General features: G+C 37.5%; 1 protein-coding gene across 1 annotated transcript in view; it reads right to left on the bottom strand.

Moving 5' to 3' along the window:
• The window catches only part of LOC139724191 (uncharacterized), a 54,127-nt gene that overhangs the window by 18,840 nt on the left and 10,590 nt on the right, over positions 1-24,697 (bottom strand). Inside the window, exons 3-4 of the mRNA XM_071635335.1 lie at positions 18,957-19,005; positions 15,400-15,489 (exon numbers count right to left, since the gene is read on the bottom strand). Of these exons, the coding sequence (XP_071491436.1) occupies positions 15,400-15,489; positions 18,957-19,005 (139 nt within the window). The remainder of the gene's footprint in view (positions 1-15,399; positions 15,490-18,956; positions 19,006-24,697) is intronic.

The raw sequence follows: 24,697 nt of genomic DNA, 5'->3' as shown, positions 1-24,697 counted from the left end.
CTCATGCAATCCTAGAAATACTGCTCTCAAGAGAACACACATGCTGAGCAGTCAAAACAATTCCATAACATGATGCTATATGTAGCTTCTTTTAAATCCATAAGACATGGATATTGCCTTCAGTGGCTTTTTACGTGATATAAACCCAGTCCGTCTCTAAACAGTGCATGCTATGATTATTCATATAATATTACATTCAGTGCATGTAGGTTAGCACTTGCCGACACTCTATTTGTAAATAATGCATTTCAAAAGCTTATTTAAATCATTTCAGTTACCAAACAAAACAAATCAGAAATACAGTGCTTAACATAAAGCAAATCACTAGATTTATTTTCACTTTAAAGAGAGTTTGCATTTTGTAGTTTTTGCTACTATTCTTTGTCTTCTAACTTTGATAGATACACTGTATATTACTACATGATGATGATCACTTGTTAGAGTGTGGTGATCCCCTTGCATCTGCAGAAGCCATTATGCAAATGAGGAGTGGTGACGTGCATACCGATGTTTTTCTCACCACCATATCTATTGATTTTGGGGGGATATGTAATGACAGACAGGACAGCTTGGTATCTAGTCAGCTGAAATCACCTTTGAAAGAAAACATAGAACCAAGCTGGCAGAACTAGCTGCCAATCAAAGAGGGGGTAAAAATAAAATGCGCAAATTGCCATTTATGCTTAGGCCATTTTATACCCCTAAAGGTTTGGGACTTCTGTTTTTTGAATCATGAAATTGATGACCGAAACTCTTTAAGAGTCAAAGAAATAGCTGATACATACACACAAACAAAAGCAGACATATAGAAAAAAAAACACAACAAAATATGGTAATACAAACAATGCAGCATAGACCACGGTGAATTGTGTATTCAACTACTGTGTCAAATGTAACCCATACCTGAACACACATATCTTCTGTCACATCATTTTTCTGGTAACATTCTGCTGTAATTTAAGTAAGTATTTTCGTGTGACAATTTTTTTTTTTTTTTTTTTTGCGCTTGGTTGGGTATAAAGAAACATTTCGTGTGTTGTTAATTCTGAAGAATCAAGACATCAACTACTGGAACATATGGCAAGCAAAATATTTGCGTGTTTGTTTTTTTTTCTGGCTTTAGTTTCTGGTTGCACAAAATGCGCGAATTTTTTTTTCCACTTTTACAGTATTACAACACCCACAGCTTTGTTATTCTAAACTAAGTCTTACTTTTGTCATGACCTAGCAAGTGTGATGATATTAGGTAAATTTCATCTCATTTCAAATAAAGGGAAAGGCGCACTTGTATGCAACATTTTACACAACAGTTGCATTTGGAACTAGCAACAAAAGAATAGTTCATGCTCATTGTTTTAAGATAATCCATACTTGATCTAATAAACATGCAAACTCACAATTGGTTACAGTATCGATAGTATATTGGTGCATTTCCTTTTAACACACATTGCACAAAAAATTCACTTAAATGTATACTTGATGTATCAAATCAAAACAGTTACATTTTCATTCTGTTCCAACTCTACATAAAAAATGACAGACCTACATAACCAAAATTGGTAAACTTTCAATTGATCAAGAGTACTTGGTAATGGAACATAGAGAATGTAGTCATTTACAAACAAACAAAAATGTAAAAAGATACTTATAACTTCAAAGCCAATCTATGAAATCCCTTTGCCAATGTGTTATCTACATGTAGGCCTACCTCACTCACATTAAGCCTACAAAATCTGTCTGTTTGTCTCTAGCGTTTTGATTCACAGACATTGTCATTTCCTGCCAATCCCTGAGAAGCATTCTATCTAAACTGTGAACAGCTGTTTGATGCTATAAACTGGTCATTTGTATCTCCACTACACCACACAGAACAAACAGCACTTAATGGAGCCTTGTTAATGACTAGTAAGTAAGCAATCTATCCAATCCTCACCAGAAGAATACACTGTGTGAGATGAACAGTGCAGTGAGATGTCTGGATGGAGAGGGTTATGAATACACCCAGTGGGGGTCACTCTACCAATGTCACGTCTCCATACTAATGGCAATGATCAAAGGTCGGTCTAATCAAGAAGGAGAACAAACTACCCCCCAGGCAGCCCCCCCCCCTTCAGTAGTTGCTGCTCCCGATGACTTTCTTGGAAATCAGAGGGAGTAGCTCCCGCAGGTCACTGTAGCGAAGGCTGCCTGGTAATCTCCCATTCCTCAGAATACTGCTACATGGGTCTTCACTACATGGAGATGACTGACTTCATTTGCAAGGTATTTATGGAAGTTTTGAAGACATTATGGACTCATTTTGATATCATATAATGACTCCTAGAGACATCACTGCATGTGTCACTTATTTACAGCAGCTCATGTGGGTTTTTTTCTTGTGACAAAAAGTCACTGTGGTTGCCATAGCTCAAGACAGGGGTCCACTACCTTAGTTCACTGAAGGAATAACCTGAGAGAACAAAACACCAAGTGAGATTCAACATAACAAGGGCTTAAAGAACTCCACACTATGCCATGTATAGTTGTACACTACATACTTCATTCATCATCACAGACAGGTAAAATCTGGTATTTTTGTGAATGAGGAGCCATAGACATTTTCCTGAGATAACATGTTGTTTTTGCCATTTGACACACTAGGCTATCTTAAGTGCACTAATATTCTAGCTTGTGGCAATATTGTTGATTTTGCAACCCAACAGAGATTTACAAATACCCAAAAATTAAATCCTTGCAAAAATAACTTTTACAGTACATTGTGGCTCATTAAAACAGTTTTCAAAGATATAATTCATACAATTTTATTTTAGGTATTATGACATATGTTGTAACGTAATATAATTATCTAATGAAAGATTCCTGCATAACCTTAAAAAAAGCAGTGAATGTCATTACAAGGATTAGACCCAATGTGATTCCTAACAACAAAAACTGGCACATACCCTCACTGCACTTCAAAACTATAGTATCATATTATACAAGAGACGGCCATCATATTGCATCCCTTTAATATACATTTATGTCTTTCTATTGGCTCAGGAATTAGATGAACCTGATGATTTCCTTTTTTTCATTTATGTGCTTTGGCAGGAATTGGCTTCAGTCGTATGAAAAACATGTAGTAACCATCAATCATACAGCAATATTGTCCACAACCAACATTCAGGCAATGAGTTTATATCTAATGTAGATGTTAACAAACTTGATGAATTACTGATAACAATCTGATCACAATCATATCATTATCTAGAGTTATGTTGTCTCCCTTGACAATTAAAGAGATTCCCCTATTTCTTACTCTGTGCAACCACAAAATCATATATTTAAACTATTATAATTGCAAAGGGCAAGACTTGACAAGTAATGGGTATTCATGCCATTTTCTGGTTTTTACTGTATTATCCTTGTTCTTCTATACTGTTATTGAATATGACTGTAAACATGTACATTTGTTGTAAAAAGATTATTACTACAGCCACTCCTATTATAACGAAGTCCTCCAGACCGGCAGTTTTCTTTCGTTTTTTATATCGAAATTTCGTTATAACCAAACAAATAAACAATAAAAAACGAAGAGCCAGTAATGTTGCGGCCTGAATTTTTTATTTCGTTGTAACCGGAATTTTGGTATAATCGTGTTCGTTATAATGGGAGTGCACTGTACAGTGAATAATAAATGCATTTCTTTATTCATTCACTCTCTAATTTATCCATGTACATTCATTCATTCATTTACAAGGTATCCATATGTGAATATCAAAATATATAACATTAATTCAAACAGCTGGACACATTTACAAAGATTCCATACGTATAACATGTATTCACACTGTCAACATTCATCAGTCATTGATTTTCTCCTGCCTGTAACTATAATTGCATGTAAGTCAAGCTATTAAGTGTGCTGAGCATCACATATAGACAGTCAGTTTATCTTATTGGGGCAGATTATTGATTTTGGACTGTTAAACATACGAGGGGCGACTGAAAAGTTTTGAGCCTTTAAGAGATGTTAAGAGGCAGAAGTACTTTATTGCTCTATTTTTCTACATTATCCCCTTGTGAGTCCACACACTTCCTCCAGCGGTGACGTAGTGCCTCTATTCCGCTGCAGTAGAAGTTCTTTGGTTGGTCCTCCAGGTAGGAGTCAACAGCATCAATGACCTCCTCATCAGTGGTGAAACGTTGTCCAGCCAACTCTTTTTTGAGGTTCGGAAAGAGGTGGAAGTCCTATGGGACTAGATCTGGTGAATACGGTGGGTGCAGAACTAGTTGGAACCCCACAGTCATGAATGGTTGCCATTGCAACTGCTGATGAATGCGCTGGAGCATTGTCCTGGTGAAACAAGACACCTTTCGTGATCATTTTGTCCATTTTTTATGAATCACCTGATACAGAAAGTTAAAGAACCTGTAAAATTAGGATAAAATTTGTTATGACCAAGAAATTTGGTTGGTAGGATTAAGATATAATAAAGACTTCATGGACCAAATTTGGCCTTCATATCTTAATCCTATCTATGTTAGGCTCAAAACTTTTCAGTCGCCCCTCGTATCTACCATTGATTTCAAACTAACATCCAAATGTCACTGCCCTGGGTAATTTCTTTCCAGCAGTATAAATTGAACTTTACAGTGTATCTCCCTTTGTGGTATTCAATACTCTGCATACATGTTTTCTTCTCTTTTTTTCTCAGCACACATACAGTCTCTCCCTCTCTCTCTCTCTGCTTGTCTCCTCTCTGTTCTCCCCTCTCTCTCTATACACTGCTGGTCTATTTCTATCATATCTCTCTCCTCTCAATCTTTCCCTTTCTCTACTTTGTCTCTGTCTGTCTGTCTTTCTAGTTCTCCCTCTCTTGTTTTGTTTTCTCTTTCTCAGCTTCCCTGTATCTAAGAGTAAATGTTATTTTGACTTGAGCCCCCCTCCATCCCCCCCCCCCCCCCCCCCTTCGACTGATCCTGTGGTCCCTTCACAGTCTAATTACCTCCTCATGGAGACAGTTAAAGTGCAGTGCACCATGCTGGTATGACATTCCTAATGGTCACTATCAGAGGATGGACTGACTGACAGAACGACAGACAAATGGAATAAGGTCATATCTTCTCTCCCTCCCTTCTGCATCTCTGTTCTCTCTGACATCTATTCTTCTCCCCTTGTCTTGAATTTTAAAAAAAAAATCTCAGATTTTTTTATCCATAGATGTCTATCCCATAATCCATCTGTCCATTCTTAATAAGAAACATTACTGGAAACTCATGCAACATCAAGGAAGAACTGATGCTAATAAACAGAAACAAATTACAGAGAACTGCTAGACAAAAGGAGAGGATTATAGACATATTACACATAGACACAGAGAGACACAGACACATAGATATACATACATGTATATGTACACATAAGATACATACACACAGTGTATTTGTGTGTCATGTATTGTTCATATTTCTGTACAAACTTGTATTTGCACTACTCTGTTTCTTATATGATTATTTTATTTCTTCTCGCTGTAATACCTCATTGCTTCTCCATTCTAATTTTGTCTTATAGTTTTTCCCCCTCTCCTGACCTTTAGCAGATGTTAAAGACCTAATAAAATGCTTGCAAAATGTTTTAATATGCAAAAGAAATGTAAAATATATGTCATGATTATCAATGTAAATATGTTGTCAGTGTCGTTCCGGTTTTTATCGCTTCTAGAAACTCCCCCAAATATCACATTTTTGGAAGACCCCGTTGCAGCTTTTGCGAAAAAGATAGTCACGTGACCAACACCCCTGAACCGATTGATGACGTATAAGCACGGAGTTGTGCTCAGTTAGCAGACGCCGCTCAGCACAAGCACTCAGATTACTAGCTTGGTACACGCGCGTACACGATAGCTAGCCCGCCCGGCCAGGCCCGGGCCCCGCGGGATGTGCGCTCCCGGTAAAGCGGTCGACCCACTGACTGTCGACATGTACGCATTACCACGTACATTATCACTAAGTTAGCTTGCACAGATACCTGGTACCTCGAGTATAATGTCTTCCCCTATATGGGTAAACTTCGACATTGATGATGATGATGAAGACTGCAGCTCTGACGATAGCGGGGAAGAAGAGGAGGCACATGAAGTTGAAGGGGAAGATGGGGAGGGAGAGGCAGCCGATGAACCAGAACATTATCGTGGGGCTGCACCTTACCGATATGAACCAGCTGCATCTCCCCCGCTGCCAGTACAAGAGCGTATGAACATGGCACCAAGCCCGAGAATAGACCTCACGGAAATGATCGCCTGGGAAATACAGAGTGGTATGTCTGGTATGCCCCCATATAGTTTAACGTTAGAAAGGATATACTGTATTCTACATGATTGACATTGTAAGTTGTAACTGTTTGTCTAGTAAGTAGATTAGAAGAACAGGCCCAGCTCGCTCACAAAGTGAGCGGCTACTCCGGCCGCAGCAAGCAAGCGGGAGCGTCCCGGGGTGGCCTGGCCCGTCGGCCGGCGCTTACAAGTTAAACTACTACTACCAGTAGTAGTCTAGTAGTAGATCTAGTAGCAGTCTACTAGTAGTTATAGTAGTCTACTAGTAGTAGTAGTCTACTAGTACTACTGCTAGTAGTAGTACTATTACCACTACGGCACTAGGTCTAGTAGACTAGTAAGTAGTAATAGCAGAATCTTTGGTAGTACTCGTAGTACAGAGGCTACACTCTAACGCCTAACGGTTAGGGGGATGTTGTTACAGGGTGGGTCGTGGCTCAAAAAAAAAAAAAAAAAAAAAAAGGCCTAACCAGTTTCCCATAGTCAGTTTCTGCAACATTTGTTATCAGTAATTTAGATGCGCCATTTTCTAAGAAAAACGATACCAAGAATTATCGTCAATTTTGGTCGAGTTGTTTTTGTTTTATGCTAAAAATCATACTGTGGAAGGAAGCCCAAACGCCGTGCTTATCTACCGATGAATGCCACGGTGGGGCTGGATTCACGAGTAGGTCTAGGCCTATAAAGCAGGCGAGTCGCCGTAGTATTAGTACAGACACGCAGTGGTGGTGGGGCTATCGTGAAATAGGCCCCACCGCAGTGCGCGTGCACCGTACCCGTGCGTTTATAGCAAGCAAGGGTAGGTCCTCCTAGGGTTTAGGGTTAGGTAGGGTTGTATTTATGGTTAAATTGGCCGTTAAATTAGTCGAGGGCCATATTATGAAGTCATTTTCGCCGCATTCACGAGTATTCACTGTGGAAGGCAGCCCCACCGCCGTGCTTACCTACCGAGATGAACGCCACACGGTGGGGCTGAAACAGGCGAGTCGCCGTAGTATTACTATTAGTACAGACACGCAGTGGTGGGGCCTATTTCACGAGTTTGCCGAAAATAATGGATATCCAAGCGTACCACAGTTGTAATCTGTATTATTGGCAGTATTAAATCCGATACAGTTCATTAAATATTCTTTTGTCTAAAGGCATGGCCAATGACAATAGTGCAGCGCAGCACCTGCTATGCGCTCGCTAGCTCGCTCCCCCGCCAGCGCTAGCCAGTGTAGCCGGCCGCCGGCCGCCTGTCGCTGCGCTGCGCTAGCATAGCCTTGCGAACTCGCTGGCTACGGCTAGACTGGTCGTGAACGACTCCGTTCTTAGACGTCATCACAATTTAGAAGTGATAGTGCGCCGCATGCGGCGAAAGTATAGCAAGTTTTCCAAAACCGAGGAAATTGCATCCATTATGTTAACAAATATAGAACAAAATTCAGAACAGTAAAAAACCCCGCACAACCATAGAATTACTTAGAATTTAACATTTAATATTATTACATCATTGAGAAAAAAATGCCTAAACCATTTTATTAGGTCTTTAATATCTACACAATATCATTTTCTTCTCCTAAACACACTCATGGACACACACACACACACATTCATAAATAAAGATTTATGGAGAAATAATTAGAATTCAGTATAGGCCTAACTAGTACATGACATATAGTTCATTATTTCTGTCAGTAACTACTATTTGATGAATTACAAATATATCCCTCAGTGAATAATATTCCCCTGCAGTGTTCTGCAATATTTTACCCTGCATAGTTTAATATACTTGGTAATTCCCCAAATGGAATATTTGGAATCAATGGCGTATCACTAGATGCCACCACCCCCACACAAAAGTAATTGTAGAAATACATCTGTCTCACATTTGTGCGCACAATTTCGCGTTGACTACTCTCAAATCACCTTAATGACATCCCCAGTTATCATAGCTGTAGTTCCATCTGATAGGAAATTTGATTTATTTTCATACATTATATCCCTAAGTGAGGATTGATGTCGGGGGGCCCGGTATGAGGATGTTAACCTGCCTGGCCAAGTTACGGGAAAGTTTCATGTTGAACTGAAGTTGCAATCATCAAAAGGTGGTACTTCCAATGACCAACATTGAGCAACTTTTTTCATTTCCTCATATCCATCTTATCACGAATGAAAGATACTTGAAACATACTTTGAATACATAAACTGATATAAGGAGATAGACAATTGGCTAAGAGCTTTTCACTCCTTATACTATAGAGTTATGTACAATGTACATTGTATATTCCCGTCCTGTTATCAATCAGAAGTACCAACGTGTTTAGTACTTTACATTAGATGACTTACAATGCATATATCTCCTCATTTACAAAATCATTGTCATAAGATTTTGGATGCATCAGGAATGCTTTCTAAACAAAAGACATTAGAACGCAGTCTTCCAGTTGACTAACATTTTTGTTTGTTTTCACATCAAAGCACACAAGTACAGCTCATCAAATCTCACTTTGATTTTACCAGCACTACATGTATGAACCATTCATGTAAACATTGTACTAAATTTATTAAATATGAAATAAAGCTGCCACATAGAATGGTTATGATACCGAGAAAAAAACTTGTACTTTCACCCATGAATATGCTCTTTGTATGCACAGAGACGGACTAAATCCATGGTACATCCAGACTTCAGATGTACCATGTGTGGGTTAATCTGAGCACTCGATCATTTACCAGGGGACAAATTGGATCCTCCCTGGCTCTGGTTCATCTTCATTAATGCGGCAGCTTTCCAAGGCCGTTTAAAAAGCCTAATATTCCTCATACCCTCACCCACATGCCTTATTTCTCTCTCTTCTTTTTTTTTTTTTTCAACTCACTCTAATTCACTAACTGATCTCTTCTGTCATCAAGGTTACATTTGTTTTTTCTTTCCTGCAGCCAAAATTGATAGGATGATTTCCTGTATGTAATGAATGAGTGGGAGATGTTCACTCCCAACGCCCACTTCATGCAAGCTTGCATGATGAAGGGGAAAAGAATTTAGGAAGACTTGCAGATGGCATCGATTCTCTTTCTTCAAAGTCACATACAAAAAAAGGGATACATACATGTGCTATTGCAAGGATTGAACTGAGGAAATTTTGACAAGCCAAAAGAAACATAGTGATTACATGTCACCACAAAAGCTGTGTAATGTCAGGAAAATGATTGTTTGGTTTTAGGCAGATCTGAATTTGGTAAATGCTAAGCTTTAAATTGATATCAATTTGTCCTACTTCTACATGGAAAGTATTTTAAAAAGAATTTAAAGTTAGAAAACTCTAAAGGTTACATCGCCAAAGTCGGCATTATGCGCATTTTCTTCCTTTCATGATCTCAGACTTTATACAGGCTACATGATGAGGCTCACCACATTACACATGGTTTATGAATAAATGTATCCACAATATTCTGACTGTTAATAGTTAACCTTGCTTTGCGGTAAATCCTCAGTCTACGTTTAATCAAATTTATGTTGTCGGTTTTGTTTTTTTCTTGCTTTGTAAGCATGCTCATGGAACCTTGGTCTAATTATAAATCCAAATTGGAGTTTGCCTCATTGAGCATGAAACATGGACTACAGAAAGCTTTTTGTATTTTCTCCTATTGCACAGGGTATTTCAAGGACACACACACACAAAATTACTCAAACAAAATGACCTGGCTAAAAATGCTGAAGTGATTTATATGTTTCACAAGGCATCATATACCATTGAAACAATGAGAGTAGGTGAAACATACTCTACACAAGAAAAGTCAGTTTATTATCATTCCATGGACTATTTCCTGCTCAAAATGATATGTTTTTTCCTCCTGGTAACTGAAGTGATGCCAATTTTCAGAGATTATTTGTCATGTCAATCAATACAAACATCTGAATGACATCATTCTAAGATTGGTAACTCTTGTCAACTAGTAAAACAGGAACAATGTGTATTAAAAAAAAATTAACAATTATACACTAAAGTTGATATTGCTATTGAAACATCTGTACAATTCCCATTTTAGTAAAAACCATTATGAAAAACTACAAAATTATTCATCTAGATATTTTACTTAATTCACTTATCACCAATTTCCAAATTTTTCACAGTATATTTTTCATGTTTCAATCATGAAAAAAAATTAGTTTTGCTATCACAGTGCTCAATAACAAGAACATTTCTCCAATATTAAACTGGCCCCCTGCAAAGTTCTACAGACAAATTTGTTTCCACGGACTAGGTCATTCTTAGAATGGGTGTTCATGTGGTTTCTTTCTTTAAATCTATTCTGTTATGATTTTAAAAAAATATTATGTGCATATTCCATACATTATGAAGATAAAGATGAGATGGCTTCTGAATTAAGAAAATAACAATTAAACAGATCTAGGTCTATCAAATACAATGTATGCACCAAGTTCAAGGGTCCATTTCAATTTGTTTGTTATTCTGCCACCATGGCCTGTGATAAACCTTGATTCAAGCTCACCCCATGGCATAAAGTATACTTTGTATACTCCTTACCTTTGGTTCAACACCTGTCCTCTCATATGCTCACCACCAACCCTCACCCTCCCCCTTCCCCCCTCTCTTTCTATCCCCTCATCCTCTTATCCTCCTTTCCCTGTGATACTGTATATGATGCATTCACTGTAGCATTCCAATCAATTCGCGACCTCAGATAGCGGCTAACTGTGTCTGACAGCTTAAAGACATCTTCATCTGTGGTAGACAGCCTGCCAGGCGTGAAGCTAGCACAGTCTCTGTGTCCCTTGGCGACTACCATGTCCTGAACTTTGAAAGTCATAGGAGCTCATAACACATCTTAAGGTGTACATTACCCCTTGGAAACAAAACATAATTTTCACAAAATGTAACTTAAGTGAATACATCCATTGCTGTGAGGACTGAAAGTAATCTGGCACATTATGACTGACGCAATGCCTTTTTAATGATGAGAACAAAATCTTGCAGCAACAAGAATAATGAGGATTGTCATGGATTCTTAGTCAAGCCTTCAATTCATTTGTAATGCTTCTTTTATTCATTTGTCCTCACACTTACATGCAAACAAATTGTGATTTTTTTTTTCATGCGATTTAAAAAACTTAGTTCCATTTCATTAAGATTCTTATTTAAACGATAAATTTACAGTACATGTATGTCACAGTTGAAACCTGGGTGCTTGTTCTCTCAGGCATCTGCAGTTTAAAAGCTCTCAGAATGCAAACATTTCAATCCCAAATTCTTTGGGAATAACAGAGCTCTTTCTAATTCATGCCAGAAATACTCAAGCTCATATTGTTATTTTCAATTCAATTCATCCTCCATCTTTCATCCACAGGCTATACATGTCCTATCCATTTACTCAAATTGTGATTCTTCAGAGTTTAAGCATTACACATTTAATGTCCCATGATAGAAAAAGGAAATCAATTCAAGCCCTGCTCTGTTTTCCCCTATGATGCATCACAATACAAGGCTTGCTATCAGCATGATTAGAAATGAGACATAATTCATCATTGCAGGACAAATAAAACAAGAAAATTTCAATTCCCTTCAGTTAAATTACAGCCTGACAGAAATTTGCCTTTTCCATGACTTTCAGATTACACATGAATAGGGAATGCATTCATTTATCATTTCTTGGATAATGTTTCAAAATATTTCTGAAACACAGTAAAACAGGAAAGGAAATAATTTTTCCGGTATTGCATCACAATTTGCTATGCATTTTTTATATACGGCTGCTCGATACAAAATTAGCTTTTTGTACATAGGACTGTACAGAACTCTGTTTAAAGTATTTTCCTATTGATCAAAACTGATAATCAAATTTGAGATGCAAAATTATTCCCAGTAGGATGTTAAGAATAACCTTTTGTAGATTGACAACAGAAAGCAAAGCAAAAATGATCATATCAAAGTATGTTTACAAGAAATATTGCATGAAAAAATGTATGAAGTCAGTGTGACATGAAGGCTGTAAGAGAAAGTATTTCTTGCAAAACAAGTAGGTATCCCAATCTCATCAACTTCCTCCTTTTTGTATTTAATGCCATTCAGTAAATATTCAATTCAAAAGACGCAGCTCATGAAATGTAATTCAATTCAAATACGGACAAACACAGTATCACATTTGACATCCTAATGATTTAATTGTTGGTTTACAGCAGCTTAATGTATCAATACTATATTGCTTCTCATCAGAAGGGTATTTCAAGTTCAAAGACTGTACAAAATTTATGAGGTTTAAACAACTGTTATGGGCTATGCTACTGTTCTGGTCTTCATTCATGGATAATCTCTACAGTATGTATGAAATCGAAGAGATTGATTCATTTCACAGTACCTATAGTTTGAACTTGAGTAACATCACTTTTATAACTTGATTCAGCCTGAATGTAAAAGTCCTGTGGTCCCTACATGGTCCCTGGTGAAAATCAAAACCTGGAGAGCAGTTGTATTACATTTGCAAAGCTAAAAAAATGTCATTACAATAACTTGAGTGCTGTCGTCTACAGTGTGTCTCAAAAAAACCCAAATACTATACATATACTTTTGAAATGGCTGCCGAATAAGAAATGATTCTGGGGGAAAAGCAGCAGCGTTCTTTTATGATAACAGATACCATCGCAGTAACAGTGCCACTGCTGTCCTTTGGAGGTTCCGACAAGTCTTACCTCATGTAAGATGCCCAACACGCGCAACATCCTGACTCACATGAACACACCACTGAGTCTACCAGGGAAATTTGCAATGCTGCAATACTGTAAAATAAATGCAACTGCAGTTTGCTCATGCATAAAAGTTTGATTTAATAAACCATGTAATTCACTCAGCAAACCCAAACTGATTGCAATTGATCATAAATTTATCATATCAACTTCAGTTTTGTAAGCTCCAACGGACTCAAAAGGCTAATTCCTGCACAGCCTAATTTTCATACCCTTTACAAAAGTGAGCAGTGCTCATTCAAGCATGAATTATTTCTAGACTTTTTGGTGTCATATGAAAGTTGAGTCCATAAGCTATCCATACATATAAACCTTTTCCCCCAGAATCATTTCTTATTCGGCAGCCATTTACAAAGTGTATAGTGTTGTTGTTTTTTTTGAGACACACGGTATAGGTTTCTTATGAAGTTTCGAATGTCAAGTATTGTTAGTGTGCCATCATGCACCCTCCCCATCCTTGGCTATAAATCAAGGCTTACATATGTACCTGTATGGCTGAGGTCATTGCTAAAACCCACTTAGTCCTTAAAAGACTGATCATTACAAAATATTTTCACATTCTTAAATGACTTGTCTTTTTCAGCTACAATGACACTGTTTTCTTTTACTACCCTGCCAATGTTCAGCAGACAAGGCCTACTGCCTCATTAGGAGCAGACTAGGTAGCTTGTCTAGGCAGTGACTGTAAGCAGACTGCTCAGCCTAGAAAGGGGAATCAGTTCACACTGCACAGTTTAAATAGTAGTTTACTGACCATCTTTTACCATCACATTGTACCACTTTCTCATCAAGTTTGGACATGTGTTCAGGTAAACCCAATCTCCTTTTGTGCAGTTCTTATCAATTTATGTGGCATGTTACACTCTCACACACAACTGAGTAGAATACTCAAAACACAATGGAAATGGAAGTTATCATCAAACAAACCATAAATATGACATGAGAAAATGTGGCGAGTTGAAATATATCCTAGCAATGGAAAAAGGTCTCTATTTACCTCACATAATGATGTATGTACATACAATGTATGTGTGTGGAACCATAATTTCCCTTTACATTTCAGCATCATATAGAGGTCTTGTCATGCCATCTCTACTATTAAAGTAGAACACCATTTTGGGATGAAGTACTGAGGATTCACACTCTCCTCCTAAACCAGTCTGAAGTGATCCTAAGTCTGTTTAAAGTGATGGTGTGAATCACCCTCAAAGCATCTTGAAATCACAGGCTGCAAACACCTGACTAGACACATCTCAAGTGAGCACCTCCATGGTGTAAAGTGGATCACAGTCATTAGTCAGGGTAATGTCACAGGTTAGCGTGTCTCCTGTGGCAGCTGAATGGATTACTCTATGCATCTGACTGAAATATGTGCACTTTCTGCAGCTTTCTGAGAAAACATCTGAGTAAAAAACACAATATATGTATATCTGTACATGTATCACAAACCAGCAGTAAGAAATGCACACACACACACACACACACACACACACACACACACACACACACACACAAATCAACCTAAGTTTCTTTTCTCTTTTTATTTCTTTTTCCTTCCTGTTTTACAGATTTTAGCTTTGTCATAAAGTCATGATAGGAATTGATATTGAGCTGCAAATGAACGATAGATAATTTGCTACATGAAACAACTGCCCATTTAAAATATTACCTGTGAGTCTTGCTGTTGCAAAATTGATCATAATCTTTTATCAGTTCTGAATTATTGAAGGCACAGATTCATGAATAAAAGAAGTGAAAATATGTGATTTAAAAACAGACCTGAACCATGTAAAAAGTGCACCTAGAGCTTCAGTCAATTTGAAGAGGATGACATTTCATACATGAAATGTTTACAGATGAAATCATACTGTGTCTATAGAACAGCACTGATGGTGATGTTGTTCTGAGATGGCCACACAGTATTGTATCAGGTGATTCACATATGTTCTGGTGCATTTTTCTTTTCTTCATTCAGATTTAAAGTTTCTAAGTTTTAGCTCTCATTCTAGGCTGAACACTGAGTAGGAATTTGTAACTTGTTATATGTAGTCACAGTATCAGGGGTAGTCTTTACAGCCCATTACAATTACCGTTAGAAAATACAAAAATCATGACAGATTTTTTTCTTAAAAAGGAATGCACAACATCAATATCACCTTTTGAATGACACAATGCATTAAATATCATCCTTTCAGCTTATCAAAGTATCAGTCTTGAGTTTTGGCTGTGTTGTAAAATTTTATCCAAGGTTTTCTGTGCTCACACACTCACACTTATAAACACACAAACATGCACACTTTCTTCCTGGCATTACAGAAGTTCCAAAGACAAACTTACCTTGTCTGAATCAAAGACATTGAAAACAAATGCAGCAAACTTGGAAGGATCCCCATTGGGGAAAAACTGTTGGTAGATGGTTTGGAACTCCTGGGCAGACAAGAAAAATGTGGAAAATGACAACTGATAATTTAAACATCAATCATGAAATTGAATGAGAGGAACACACAGGTCATGTGTTAATTTCTTTATGGAACATACCACAGTGACATGCAATGGTATAACTCTGTTAAAATGGGATAGTACATTGTAGAAAGCAATGACTACTTCTGATTACGAGTGTCTAATCATAAGGACAAATTGTATTCATCATAATAGACGCAGTGATGCTGAGGACTGACAGCAACAATTGGCTCTCATGTGAAAGGGCTAAAAACCTACTACATACATTGTATCTTGATGTATGGCATGTCATTGAGCTATCAATCATCCTGGTTTCTCATTATGATGTCACTAACACATCAAACTCATCATCTCAAAAGACAAAAAATATCACTTTTCTTGGATATATGCTTGCAGGAATTAACTTCAACTGGTGGTAGATGGATGTACAAGCAGAATTTCTAAATCATAAATTGCATGATGAAAGTTAAGTCTTTCTAAAATGCATGCCAGCCATTTCACACACAAAATCATTCTGAAGGAGTTTCCTACATGTGACATCAAAGTCACATGACCCCAAACTATCTTGGAACGTCAGAAGAACACCGTGGTTGCTGACGTACTAACATTCCATTGTACAAACTTTCTTGCTTATTTGTCTAAATATTTACTCCAACTTTCTCAGAGTTGTTGTTTCCATTTAATTACCTTCATTGAACACAAATTTCTTGATGGGAATAGATTCCCTCCTGACACACAATCCTCAAGCTTCATCAACAATTGTGCAATATTTATCAGTGAGTGCAGGCTTAAAACAAGATGTAGTGCAAGAAATGCCACCACTGCAGTGCACGGGTCTCCTTCTCTCTTCCCTACATTACGCATCCCTGCACCCCGCATCGTTCTAATCACCAGTAAATTAAATCAAGACCAGGCAAGCTGTAGTGGATTGATGGCAGCTGATCATTGTTTACCAGCTCTCTCAGGTTATTAAGGCTGTGGGTGTCACACTCAGGCTTGGTACACAGCAGGCAGAGGGAGATGATTAATTGGAAAGTGAAACAAAACAAATATGTGTAGCTGCCTGGCAGTACAGGAGCAGTGAAGTACACCGTGTTATTTACCCTTCATTTCACACATGTGTGTATAACACAAAAGCCATGGTAACAGAAGAAGGAGTAAATATTAAAATACACACAGGGTGTAGATCAAATACCTGCAACTCATGAATTGTCTGTGTGTAAGCAATGTAATGTTTGCAGTGGCACAAAACATCATGGACAATTTGTTTCTAAAAGGTGAAAGGCTGCAAGCAGGGCAAAGCCTTCGATACACACATTAAACAGAATCTATGGTAACTATCGCTATCATGCTAACAGTATTAAGTTTGGTTCCCTTTGTGTAGTCTCTAAATTTCAACACGATCTCATTTGAACTTCTAGACAATAATCATGGCATTCAACCATCTTTTTTTGGTGTTCGTACCACAGCAAACAACATGAAAGAACTGTTAGGTTTGCTTCAAATGCCAATTGATTTTTTTTTTCTATCCATATTTCCAGGTTGGATATTACACACTACCTGTAATGAGAAACCAAAGTCTCTGAATAGGGGCAAATGTGCTAAAAATACTAATCAGACAAAACCAAAGGAATACCAATTTGGGCATTTGTGATATCCACATGTAATTTGCCATTGTTAATATTAAATGCACAGGATAGTTTAATTTTCCATTTATGTGTCCTTGTTTGATCTTTGACACCTCTCTTTCATACATCATATGAAGATATGAACTTGTCACAAGTAAGTTACAAACTTGTGCATGGTACCAAACAACCCGGCACACATTGCAGGGAAATGAGAAAGCAAATATGTGCTTTTAATATAAAGAATAGATGAGACATTATATGCATTATTTTCACTTTCCTGCAAAACCAAATCTTACTGAAATTTACTATCAACACACAAACAATCAAACAAACATACAAACAGCGAGTTAAACTAGAAACAACTTCTTTTTTTTTTCAAGAATGAGACTGAATGATAGCAGGGTATATAAAGTATGACAATTTCCTTTTTTTTCCCTTTTTTTTTGCTCAAAAGATAGCAACCCCCCCCAAAAAAAAAAAAATAAAAAAATTAATAATAATAATAATAATAATAATAATAATAATAATAATAATAATAATAATAATAATAATAAAAAATGATGAAAAAAAACCCAACATTTCCCTGGACCTTACAGTATAAAGTTGCTGGTTCTTGAGTGTGTCTTTAAAGACATCAACGACAGATGATATGATGTTGGTGGGAGATCTATAAAATTCACAGTTAATATTATCTGCAAAGCACATTTATCAGATGTCAAGATGTGTTATGATGTAGGTGATGATTGCTATTAACCTGTCATTAAATGACACGCCATAAATCTCTCAAGGAAATGGAAAGGAAGTTTGAGCATGTACCCACCCACTGCTAGGGGGACAGGGAGGGGCAAGAGGTACCCACCCACTGATAGGGGGACAGGGAGGGACAAGAGGTACCCACCCACTGATAGGGGGACAGTGAGGGACAAGAGGTATACAGTGTACCTACCCACTGATAGGGGGACAGGGAGGGGCTGTATAACACATACAGGGAAGTGATCTGGCACATATTAATTAGCACCCTTTGGTGACCTGCTATGTACTGTATTAGGTGCCCTTTCTATGAAACAGTTCTGAGCAGATCACACACCAGGTAAACTGTGCCCAATGGTTTCCATACTGAGACACGAGAGAGTGATTCAAGTGAACTAACAGACATTACACTAGCTGCATAAAGTTAACCCAATCAATAGGATTGAAGTTTATCATAAAATTGAATGATGCAGTTTGTTACATGTACATAGACTGCACACAGCATCTTTTGTGTTGCTTTATTTTCTTGAATCTTGAAAGTCGACTAACATTTGTGAAATTGTCAATATATCATACATTTCGTCAGACAAGCACTATGAAAGTATATCATTTTCTTCAAGATGGGAAATTGCTAATAGTGCTTCTTCACAAGAGAGAATCTTGTTCCATCAGTGTGATTCCCTAAACACAAAAGTAGCCACTCACAACAGTGTTTTATAAGACTAGTACTGAAGTGCAACAATCATGCTCTTGAAATATACACATGATTGTACAATTGTATGTCATACGGAGCATTGGGCATTTACATAATAGGCCTATTTACCAACATGAGCAATGACCGTAATGTACTCAGAACTGTGAGAAGTATCATTCAACCGAAAATTTTACTGAAATGAATACAGCATACAGTGTACATAAATTGACCAGAAACACTCCTTCCTCTGTTACCATTAAAACTAAATCATCACATTGATAGTTAACCCAAGAATAACATTAGATATGGATTTATGAGGATAGAGACATCACTTTTCTTTAAACAGAGAAAACAAGACTTACTTCTTTCCTCAAGGCACCACTTGGACAGTCTTTCATAAAGTCTCTATGCCTGTAATAAATCAAATAAAACAATTCATTATTAAGTCATATCAAAAGTCACTTTTTTGCATCACTTGAAGTTCCTGCAATGCCTCCCACTGCTTAGATGTGGGACATTTTTGATGGATCCAATATACCGGCTAGCCTTTAAATGTGAAAGACTGTGTTTAAAGAAAAAAATCCACTCCACATTACAGTTGACTTTTTTCATAGCTTAAATCATACAAAAAGAGTCATACTACCACAGGTTAATTCAGAAGAGTGATATCACCATCTAATGTATGTTACATCAGAGAGAATGGAAACTGAAATGTGGGATGATAATGAAAGTTTATAGAACTTGGGTTTCACTCGATCCATAGAATAGTGAAATGAGGCAGAACCAGTTCTAGTCTAGATGAGGTGAGCCCGTCATCACTGTACAACTCTTGTATTGGTATCTACATGTGCACAATACATTGAAATACTCAGGAAATAATGTTTTGGTCACAAAGTTAGCAGTCACAAGGTCTTATACACACTGTAACTGTAAGTGCATCTGTAAGTGTAAAACTCTGAAGAAATCAAATAAAGATTTAATGAACATAAAATTGAGACTTGTGAGTTTATTTGATTTGTGTGAGTGATTGCGCCAGCTGCATTGTTCCTCACAAGTGAAAAATGAGACAAGGTGAAAACTCAATCTCATCTGTGATGTTTGACTAGACTGAAAAAAACAAAAAACGATCAAATATTGTTCTGGTGAAAACTTACAGTTTACATGAAGTGGTTTAGAAGCTGCACATGTTTTTGAAAAGAAAAGAAAACAACAAAAAGAAATCTATTGGTCTGGGTGAAAACCTATATTTCCTCAAGTTTCTTGTCTGCCACTTTTATAAAAAACTTCAAGGGACAGGTATTATCATATGTGCCCTTCAGGTAATATGAGACGACATTGTACATGTGCAGAGTACTGTATTGATATCTCGCATGTATACAGTATGTGGCTGCCTGTTTGCAGTGGGGCTCACAGTAACCCTATAACCATGGCAACCAGTATTTGAACAACAGTGCTTCTGGTTTGCCCTTGTCATGCTGAATTAACACAGATTTCTATTATGGGCATTTCTTGGTGGATTGTACGCATTTTTAAGTCCTCTTGTTCTTCATTGTAACTGAAGGCAGAGTTCGACATCAGCATTGGTTTGGTAGTCCATGGCCACGAGAAATTGATGTTGGACCACCAAATTTCCAAAAAGGTTACCTTTTGGTGGCCCAATCGGGCAGCTAAAATTCACAATGAAGATTTATATCTCCTTTTTAGTTTGGGCCACTAACATTTCAATTTTTGGACACCAAATCTTCAAATTCCAAGATTTTAGTGGCCCAAATGGGTCACCAATAAGTCTAAAATACTGAACAAATACTCTTATGTCAATAATGAAAGTTTTTACGGGGTTTGTATTAAAAACAAACACTTTACATATCAAAATTTCTTTGCATTTAGTGTACACTCATACTGAAGAATAATAATATTCTGCAGTTCTATGCCTTGATTGATTGAATACTACATGTACAATGAAAACAAGTCATTTGGTGACATCTGCAGCTTTCAGTGGTGCCGCCTCGGTACACTTCACTGGACTCGCTGTGCATCATGCATCGGGGAATTGGTAGAGTGGTCACAATGAAAAGCAATCTACTAAAACACCTGCAAGGCTCATGAATATTGTGTGAAGCAGAATTTCCAAGTAATAGAATGCTAGTAAGCTGGGACTGAGCACATGGATGGCAGTACAGAAAATTAAATTATGAGCTGGGGATCAAATCAGCACAACAAGAGACTTTGAATACAATGTATTTGTCTGGAATGGATGGTGTATGTGATGGTGGAGGAGTCTGCCTTAAAATGGTTGAAATACAATGACACAATTTAATAAAAATCTGGTGGGCTGTCATATGTTAATGCCAATAGTAGAAATAAATGTCTGATCAGTGCATTTTCACAGAGATTTGTGACTGATATCAAGAAGTCTTTCACGACCGATGAATTTGGGGCACAAACATTACCACTTCAGTGAGAAAGTATGTAAATGCTTTAATGTAGCTATCGATGTATAGCTTTTCACATTTATCATACACGCACAAACACTATTTCTGCTGTTGATATTGTACGCTCAAGCACAACACGTGCTAGCGAGTTGTAATGTGGTGTACACCAGGGCTGCCAACTCTCACTCATTGAGAGTGAGACTCACTCATTTTGGTCCTTTCTCACTTTAAAACTTTATTTCATTTGCATGCATTTCTATTGATCTCACTCATTTTGACTCCTAAATTATAGCATTGGCCTATGGGAGTCTCACTCTCAACTAGTTTCCAATGTTGGCAGCCCTGGTGTACACAAGGCACTATAAGGTCAATTTGCTCTTACTGTGATTATCTATGATATGTTTTCATTTTCATAATTCATGATAAAGAATGAAATGTAATAATGAAAAAAAAAATCACTCTTGTTTGCCTTTGTTGAGTCTGCTACCACGCAAAGATAATCAAACCTGGAAGGTCTCTCTAAAGCCCGCCGCACACTACACGATTTTGCCCCGATTCACCGGTCTTAAGATCTTAAGACTAGAAGTGTGACGTCACAGTCTTGCCATTTTCTAGTCGTACGACTGGGTCTTAGCGCCAGTCGTAGAGATTTGACATGTTAAATCTCTACGACCAGTCGTGAGCTTTCAGCCATTCACAATGCAGCAAAATGCAAACGCACGCAGTGCGCACTGCGCGCGCTTTACATTCGGGTCGTATAGTGTGCGGTGTCCGGTTGTACGACTGGTCTTAAGACCCAGCTTGGCTTAAGACTTTAAGACCAGTCGGATCGTGTAGTGTGCGGTGGCCTTAACTCTCTCCTATAATTTCCCTCATAAGACAATCAGATGAGCAGCATACGTTTCCCTTCAAAGACAGTACATGGTATCACAGTGATCGCATTTATGTCCCCAAGTTTTTATTGCCTAGCATTTGCAAGAAAAATTGTTGGTTTGTATTTGGGTTAAGTAAGATTTCACATTGAAAACACATGACAACACTATAAAGACAATCATGTGCTAGCCATCATCCAGATAAATAAGAGATCCAGAAAAGCCATGGCTGGATAACTGAGGGCAGACTGTAGTGTCTTAACATCTAGTCGAACACTACTCATTGATAATTACGGAAAACACTCATCCATGTCTCTCTAGTAAAACACCCATGACAAGCATTGGTTTGAGCTAATAATTGCTAAGAATTACTGTATAATTTTGTTGTTTGATAAAGGGGGTAATCTTCAGAAGTGAAAAGCAGGTTGCAAAACTAGGCGCCCTTTAATACCTAAAAAGGGTTATATTTACACTGCTAGAAGTCATAACAACAAATAGATGTACTGGCCTTCAAAGGAATTTGTGGAGTACTATAGCTGAATTGCTGAAATCTAAGCAATTACTAAAGCAAGAGTCAGCTGAATACATGCCACAGAAGAGAAATAAATATAGATAGAAAACAGAAACTTATGCAATATGAGGTTACATATATTATATTTTATATACATATTGTTCATCACAATGCTTCAAAGTGGTTTACTAGGTGTATCAGCTCTCAGGGTCACTTTTGCTTTCCAATACGCTACGATAGCTTCAACCCATTGATCATACAAATGCAGAAAACCTGTTTTGGGCATGAAGTGGTTGGGCTCCTAACAGGATGGGTATTGTAGACTGGGTGTCATAATCACGGCAGCATGACACTAACCAGTGTTCTATTAAAAATGACACTGACCGGTGTTCTATTAAAAATGACACTGACCGGTAGTCTGTATGACACTGACCAATGGTCTGCTAATGACACACTCCAGCATATGATATACATGAGTCTACCTCTAACTGATTTTTTTTTTCAATTCCCTTTTGTTTGATGCTATATAAGCAAACTATTTCATGTGACAGCCCTGTAATAGTCTGTAAGCCCTGCAGTAAAAGAATTCCAATTGTAATTGGGATCTGAATTTAAAAGTGAGCTTGGGTGCCCCTTGTTATCCCTCAGCATGAGTGTGTGCCTGATACACTGAGGCCCTGGTACACTGTTGATCTAAACAAAATTTGGAAGGAAAATTTCTTGGTCTGTATGATGAATGATAAACTGCCTATTACCTGTGGATTTCAGAGCATTGAAACTAATAAAAATGGTCGAGGTCTCTTGCTCAAAACAAATTTTGCATTTTTTTTTTCTTTTCAAATGTTAAATTTGACAAAATCTACACTATCCTTATTATATATATTGGAATTTGTGTGCAAGTGTGTGTTATAAAGGACACATTTGTGTGTTCTTTATTTGCAATAAAATAAATGGAAAGATGCCTTGATCTATTCAATGTCCAACTTTTGTAAGATTTCTCTTGTGTCTATTTGACATTTTGTGGAAAGAATGGAAAATCTAACTATGTTTCAATGGAGTGTTTTTTCAATACTCTACTGAGGAATTAATGACAACTACTCTGAGACACAACACAGTATTTCTTTTTAGCATTGCAACTTTTGACCCATTCTATGCTCTGAAGAAACCTACAGCTAGGAGTCAGTCTCACTCCTATGATGACAAACAAGAAGATCAAGTAGAATAAAAATTAACTATGAGTTCATCATGACCAATGCTACTAAAGTGAAAGAAAATAATGATTCTTCTTTTAATAATGCAACCACAGAAAAACAAAAAGTGGTAATCTAAGTCTGTGAACCCTCAGAAAGTCTTAGGGTAACGATCAGCTAAACTTCCATGACTCCCGAGTCATTATGTTCGGTGCCAATGATCTGGGTCGCGCCTGCCAACCTACCCAACGGTGGAGTGCGAAGACTGCTGTTCCTGCATAGAGCAATTGTTACATCCAGATATCCACAGGCGTATTCTATTAACCCCATGATGGCACAGCCAAAGCCAAGAAAGCTTGCTGCCAGCACTACAACACAACTGTGGCATTCTATACTTTGTACAGTGCTCTGATGCATTTGCCCTTCATCTGATTTTAGGACAATCCACTGAATGCATTGTATGTCAATGAATCAGAGCTCTATCTATGTATTATATTCTGCCCATGATCTTCTCTCTTCTACTAGAACTACATGTTTTCCTCCAAGTAATGTGCACACATTTTTAGATGGAAAGAACTTACATTGTTATTGTTGTTGGTGGGCTTCTTTTTTTTTGGGGGGGGGTTGTTGAGAGCAATTTCATCTCAGTTCTGAATTCAGACAACATTGATGTTACACACTGTATGTGGAAAGCGCAACTTGGTTTCTTGTTATAATATAAGACAATGGCTTTTGCAAGGCTGGTAATACCAAGGAGGTACTGGGCGAGCTACAATGTAGCCTCCTTCATAAAATCCTGAAACCCTGAAAGGCAGTGGCACTCAATTTCACGCTCTCTCAATTCAAGTCTATTAGCCTACAGCCTGAAGCATTAGGTAGGTACAGGTGCTTCCTCCTACACAACTGTCTTTCCTATCCTCCTTCAGCTTGTCATGATATACAGTACTTGTCAGATCCCCATAGTACAAATACCAATCACTTTTTGATGGTTTGATAATTCACCATATTTTTCTGATTATTCCCACAATGCTCTGATACTTGGCACTTTGGAAAGGACACCAGATATCAAATGGACCAATAACTAACTGTAAACTATCT

This window comes from Diadema antillarum, unplaced genomic scaffold, assembly GCF_040938485.1.
Source record: "Diadema antillarum isolate AM-2024a unplaced genomic scaffold, OU_Dant_1.0 scf00000208, whole genome shotgun sequence".
In the NCBI taxonomy this organism is placed as follows: domain Eukaryota; kingdom Metazoa; phylum Echinodermata; class Echinoidea; order Diadematoida; family Diadematidae; genus Diadema; species Diadema antillarum.
Note: the sequence above shows the minus strand (reverse complement) of the source record. Positions and strands in the feature narration are given on the sequence as shown.